At 31.2% G+C, this 6622-nt stretch overlaps 1 protein-coding gene across 1 annotated transcript; it reads left to right on the plus strand.

Annotated features, from left to right (window-relative positions):
* Window positions 1-454: 454 nt before the first annotated feature.
* Window positions 455-6120, plus strand: LOC119834200 (cell cycle control protein 50A). The gene is made up of 9 exons (XM_038358529.1): window positions 455-654; window positions 736-869; window positions 963-1165; window positions 1494-1627; window positions 1737-1856; window positions 2707-2792; window positions 3376-3511; window positions 3762-3927; window positions 5016-6120. The coding sequence occupies exons 1-9, from the start codon at window positions 600-602 to the stop codon at window positions 5059-5061; spliced, it is 1080 nt and encodes a 359-aa protein (XP_038214457.1). The 5' UTR covers window positions 455-599; the 3' UTR covers window positions 5062-6120.
* Window positions 6121-6622: the final 502 nt, after the last annotated feature.

A 6622-nucleotide genomic window follows, 5' to 3' on the forward strand; every position in this document is an offset into this window, starting at 1 on the left:
TATCCCTACTATCCCTACTATATCCCTACTATTATTAATATTATAAATGCGAAAGTAACTCTGTCTGTCTGTCTGTCTGTTACGCTTTCACGCCTAAACCACTGAACCGATTTTGACAAAATTTGGTATGAAGATAGAACTGAACTTGGGAAAGGACATAGGATACTTTTTATCGCGAAAAAAGGGTAGAAAGAGTTGAAAGAGGGGGAAAGTTTGTATGAAAGTTCATTATTGTCAAACCGATTTTGATGAAACTTGGTATGTAGATGGAGCTAAACGTGGGAAAGAACAAACCATACTTTTTAATGCGAAGAAAATGCTCCTTACCATGTCACGCAATATAAGCGAATTCTACGCGGGCGAAGCCGCGGGCGAAAAGCTAGTAGGCCATATACAAAGAATATACAGCCGATAGGCCTCTATCCTCATCTGTGCCACAATGTGTCAAACAGGTTATCACTTGTCATTTGTCAGTGACAAATGAAAGAGATCGATGGTAAATTGAAATTTGAAGGTAAATTCTGCCATCGCATTTAAAGGTCGCATTGAACAGGCTCCAATATTTTAATTTATAGGGTGCATACTTTAATGTAAATACAATGGCTACGTCAAGTGATACCTCAGACCAAAATGTGAAATCTAGACGTCCTGCTGGTAAGGATAATAATAACACACCTTTTTTCCTTGGCCTTGATAGTATTGATTCTGATTGATGATACATTTATATGTTTATAGAATCCGCATTCAAGCAGCAACGTCTCCCTGCATGGCAACCGATTCTTACGGCTGGAACAGTGCTTCCTACATTTTTCGTTATCGGTATAGCTTTTATACCAGTGGGTATTGGATTACTATACTTCTCAGATGAGGTAAGCTACAGAAATAGGGAATCCTCTAACAATGTTTACATAAACATTTCTGTTTGACATACAAACATTTTGTTGATTTATGACTTTTTATAGGTAAAAGAGCATGTTATAGATTATACGCATTGTATGAAGGAGGATGAAAATATTACCTGTGCACAGTTTATTAAGGAAAATGGAATGGACCCTTGTGTGTGTCAAATTAATTTCAACTTGACTGAAGATTTCAAAGGGGATGTTTATTTCTATTATGGTTTGAGCAATTACTATCAAAATCATAGAAGATATGTCAAGTCGCGGTAAGTTTATTATAGCTTTAAATTAAACAATGCAACAGAATTACTGATGTATAATATGCCTTTTTATGTTTCATTGTCTAAATGGACAAAGAAAAGAGTTTCATGATCTTAATTCTGTGCTTATATTGTCTATTTTTGGGTCCAATACTACACTGATTTTTACTCCTTTTACCTCTAAAATTTTTATTCAGTAGTGAATTGAAGTTGGATTTGAACTAGAAGTGGTAAATATCGAATTTTGTATTTTTTCAATGAAATGTCTGTTTTAAATAAATAGAATTGATGATTATAAAACTTATAAAAAACTTAATGCAATTTGTTTTAATAGTGATGACAGCCAGCTATTGGGCCGACTTTCCTTGACTCCATCATCTGATTGTGAACCATTTGCATTTGCTGAAGAGGATGGCAAGCTGAAGCCCATCGCACCTTGTGGTGCTATTGCTAATTCTTTATTCAATGGTGAGTGGCATTCTTTTTCAAAATTTTATTTCGTGTTATTTGCACTTATGCATGAGTACATATTTGAACTATTCAAAGCTGAGTTTAAAATATTTTTTTATTGTTCCAGATTCTCTAAAAGTGTGGTCGCAGGGTTTAAACGTTGATGTGCCAGTATTGAAAACTGGTATAGCATGGACTTCAGACAAGGATATTAAGTTTAGAAACCCTCCTGGTGATCTAAAAACTGGTAAGTTAAGGCTAAAAGATATTTTTCATGTGTTAGAATATGTAGGTATATGAGAATATTTTTAGAGAATAGAAAAATTTAGATCATCCCGCCGCATCAAAATAATTTCTTCTACTGCTTTGTTTTCATGTGTCTATTAATTCCATAAGAATTGATTGGAAACAGTAACAAGATAAAACTTCATTCATAAACATTTTGCTTCTATCAATTTATTTCAATATCTGCAATGTCAAATTGATGTAAGCAATGATACATAGCATACAGATTTGATAGCACGAAAAGCATATTACTGTGTGTGTTTTTTTGTAATAACTGAAAAAGTATTACAAGAGAGATTAAATCGATTTAAAAAAAATTGTACCAGTAGAATCTATACTAATATTATAAAGCTGAAGAGTTTGTTTGTTTGAACGCGCTAATCTCAGGAAATACTAGTCTGATTTGAAAAATCATTTCAGTTTTAGATAGCCTGTTTATAGATAAAGGTTATAGGCTACATATGTACCACGATTGAAGCCGGGGCGGACCGCTAGTGATACATAAATCCTTGAATAAATACTGTTTTTTAGTTTCACTATTTTAGAGTTAATTATTCTCTACAAATAATGTCACAAATACCCCCAGGGACATACCACTCCTAATGCTGCAATTGGACCATTTTCTAATACAAGCTGTTTATACATATTTATATAGTTATCTAAAACAAAACAACTTAAAAAAACAAAAAAATGTATTTGAGAATCTGCTTTGTTTTACAGAATATAGGTTAATGAAGAAGTTTTGACCACTATTTTATTTATTATTTATTGATGTAATTGTAAAAAATAAAATTTTTTGTATATTTTTGTAGCATTTGCTAACTTCACGAAACCAGTGAATTGGAGGAAACCTGTCTGGATGCTGGATCCCAACAACACTGAAAACAATGGCTTTCAGGTAATTTTACACATCAAGTTTTATTTAATAAAACAACAAAAAAAAAATGGTATTACATCCAATGAATCCAACAAATCTAATTTTATAAATCTTTTATATTTCATACATTGTTTTTTATATTTAAACTAATAACTGTGCCGCGCGTAAGTATTTTTGAAGTGAAACTTTTTTAGAATAGTGATTTCAAACCTGATGCAACGGAAAAACGACAGGTAAGAAACACAAATACAAAAATGTCTAGAATGAAGCCGGCAAAGAATGAGACAGAAATATACATACTATTTTATATATATTCATCTCATTCGTTTGTCGATTTACTGAAGTTTCACTTCTATCGTGTGTGAATCGCACACACACCTTTTTTATAGTCATGTGTTAATCTGGTACATAAGCTATATCACTATTTACATTACTATATTTATCTATCTAACTATATAAATAGCATAAAAGACGAGAACTTGGCTAATTTTTTTTTTTTTGGGTTTTTGTTAAGCCACAAGGAAAGCGAGACTCTTTAACGGAGAAAATAAACGTACCATGGATGAATTTTTGGCTTTTTATTGAATATGTATTTTTTCCTCAGAACGAAGAACTAATTGTTTGGATGAGAACCGCGGCGCTGCCAACGTTCCGCAAGTTGTACCGGCGGGTGGACCACACGCAGGTCGGCTTCAGCGTTGGACTCGCCAAGGGACCTTATATGCTACGCGTTGAATATAGTAGGTTTTTATTAGTTGTCTTTTCATATATTTATGCTTTTTCACGAAAAGCCATTGAGAACATATTAACAATTTTTTATGGTGATAAATCAATATTAGCTTCCATTTATAGCATATAATTTATTAAATTTTTAGATGTGGCTATCCACAAAATGTTATCTGAAAAAAAAAATCGGCAAATGAAATGGAGGTTTCTAAGAAAGACATTTGCTGAAATTCTTTTAAATTATTAGCCGTTTTATTGTTTCAGATTATCCTGTGATCGATTTCGAAGGCACGAAATCTTTTATAATATCAACAACATCACTACTCGGCGGCAAGAACCCTTTCCTCGGTGTGGCCTACGTGGTTGTCGGCACGCTCTGCCTCTTGCTCGGGATCGTACTTCTTGTTATCCACGTTAGATGCTCCAAGAGGTATGTATTTTTTTTTTATCTGAACGCATCAAAATTATAGTTTTCTTTAATACATAAGCAATCTATTTTCTGCTTCAATCATATTTAATGCTATCTTGATTTAGTCTAATACTAAAGTTGCTTGATTTAGTGATTAACAGAAAAACGTATTAAGAGTAGTATAATTAATTCCATTAATTGGTTATAAGTTACCTAAATCTCCTAAAAAAAATTAATAAAAAAAAAAATTTACATCCTTTATTGATAACAGATATCCCACCCCCTCCCAAACCTATTATGTGGATGCTGGTCCATCCCTGCAAAATGCTAATTAGTAAGTTATCATTTAAAAAAATATATACAAACAATTGAAGATATGTATATAATTCTTGACAGTTCTAGTAGGTTTTGGTGCAAAGTAGATTTTAAGGGAAGTTTTGAGTAGATAAGAAAATAGAAACAGTTAAATCACCCCTCGATTACTGATTTTAGTATCGGAACAATCGTTTAATATAAATAAATATATACCTTCGCGTAAATTCCGTGAAAAAATACGTTATTAAATATATAATATTAGTGTTGTATTTTTTTGTTATTATGTATATTTTTTGTGTATAAAAAAATTAGTATGACTTGTGTAGATGTGATTTATCAATTTTTTTAGAGAGGTTTCATCATTATAAATGATTGAAACGATTTGCATGAATCGTTATTAAAGGTACAGGGGGTCATTTTAACTGTTTTTTTTAAATTTATTTTCCAAAAAATGTAATGTTTAATTTCGGGGTAAATTTTCTATATACGATATAAAGAGTACTTTTCCTTCATTGGCTTTTCACAATTCCATACAACTACATACATATACTTGAAGGCATTATAAAACACGTATTTAGTTCGTGTAGTGTGTAGTTAATAAATAACAAACTGTAAGTTTTGGTTTAGATGCAAAACTTTCTACACTAGTCTACACTAATATTACAAAGAGGAACATTTTGTATATTTGTATGTATGTAATGTGATCGACATAGGCTATATTTATACCACGGGCGAAACCGGGACGAGCAGCTAGTACTAATTAAAAAAATTTAAATTGGTTTTCCTTTTCACAGTACTACGGAGATGATCAACGTCAACCCACGCACGCCGTACTCTTAAACGCGCGGCGTAATTCCTGGACGTACATCATCAAAGTGATGAACAAAGTATTTATTATTTATATTAATTATTAGAGTTGTTATTAAAAATATCCTTAGAATTTTTTTCTTGTTAAAAATTTTTATACAGCGTGTTGGGTTTTATCTATTTTACATCGTGGGAAATATATATTAAAAAAAAACTACAACATTGAATTTTTTATCTGTACGCTTTTTTAAACAATTACATTTAATAGAACATGAACACGTTGTATTTAACTTGATACTTTAAATCAAAGCTATTCATTGATTTAATTAAAATATGTACTTTGAAAAAATTCGAATGATCTCTGTTGATTTTTGAACCTTTGAACTTCAATTTGTTCTAACCTATGATAATATGCTTTATATGTAAGTAATATATTCCACTTAATATTTTGAGATTAAATTTTTTTTTTGCGTTTATAAGATCATGCGCGAGTGCCAGAATCGACTTTTTGTATGACTTTAAAATTATTTCGAGAAAGATCCGTAGTATTTCCTCATTGCCACAACGCAATTGCCACAATTCGTGATCCCTATCACGAATTTCGCGATGTGCATCTTTTACTGTGACCATAGCTCGATTTTGAGCTATTTAGTCGCTTTATAATTTTTCCGTTCAGTAGTTTCAGTGTGATTGACGGACAAACATCCAAACAAACAAACTTTCACATTTATAATATTAGTGTGATATTATAGTATAAACAAGATTATCATCATTCGCAACGTATTTTATTCGAAGAAAAATGGAGATTGTAAAAAATACCAGACTTTTCTGAACAATTTGGAGAAAACAAAAGCATTATTTCAATGCATGGGCTACAGTGCTGATTTTTACGAAATAATGAAAATATGTATGGCACAAGTTTCGTGGTATATAGAGTTTTAGTTACATTCAAAGGCGCTCTTCAATATATGTAGATGACGCAAGTTGTTGTCAAGATAAACAACAAAGTAGCTTGTTGTTTACAGTAGTAAACAACACCCTTATATATAGAAAGAATAAAAGTTATATTAAAATGTGTTTTTTTAAAGTAAAGACATGTTAGGGCGTCGCATTAGGGCGTATTTAATGTCAAGTTGTAATTTATTATAAAATTTTTCCTTTTGAAGATATTATGTATTATTAGATGTTTGTTGTAAATTATATTAACGTACAGAATGTTTATTTGGTAAAAGTATGCAATAGTTTTAAACACAAATGATATATTTCTTTTTCATACAATACTAGGATGTTTTTTTTAACTGTGATGAATGTTTGTTTTTTTATCTAATTAATTACCTATAGCCAATAACGAAATGAAACATGGAATTCATTCGGTACGGTAATGTTTAAAGAAAACCTATCTGTAATTATATTGTTAGTTATTACGAGTTATGTAATGCATTGCACTTTTATCTTGCGTGTACTTATTTATCTAGAAATTAAAAAATTCTATATTTAATTATTCTTAAACTTATAATAACAACTAGCTGGTGCGCGGTGCGCGGGCTGCAAGCAGCCCGCGTGGATTTTTGCGTGGACCAGTATTATCAAGACT

This window comes from Zerene cesonia, chromosome 2, assembly GCF_012273895.1.
Source record: "Zerene cesonia ecotype Mississippi chromosome 2, Zerene_cesonia_1.1, whole genome shotgun sequence".
NCBI lineage: Eukaryota > Metazoa > Arthropoda > Insecta > Lepidoptera > Pieridae > Zerene > Zerene cesonia.

Coding starts and splice junctions, on each gene's coding strand:
- LOC119834200 (XM_038358529.1), top strand. CDS start 600: ATGGCTACGTCAAGTGATACCTCAGACCAAAATGTGAAATCTAGACGT. Junction 1,166..1,493: donor AGAAGATATGTCAAGTCGCG/GTAAGTTTATTA, acceptor TTGTTTTAATAG/TGATGACAGCCAGCTATTGG. Junction 1,857..2,706: donor TCCTGGTGATCTAAAAACTG/GTAAGTTAAGGC, acceptor ATATTTTTGTAG/CATTTGCTAACTTCACGAAA.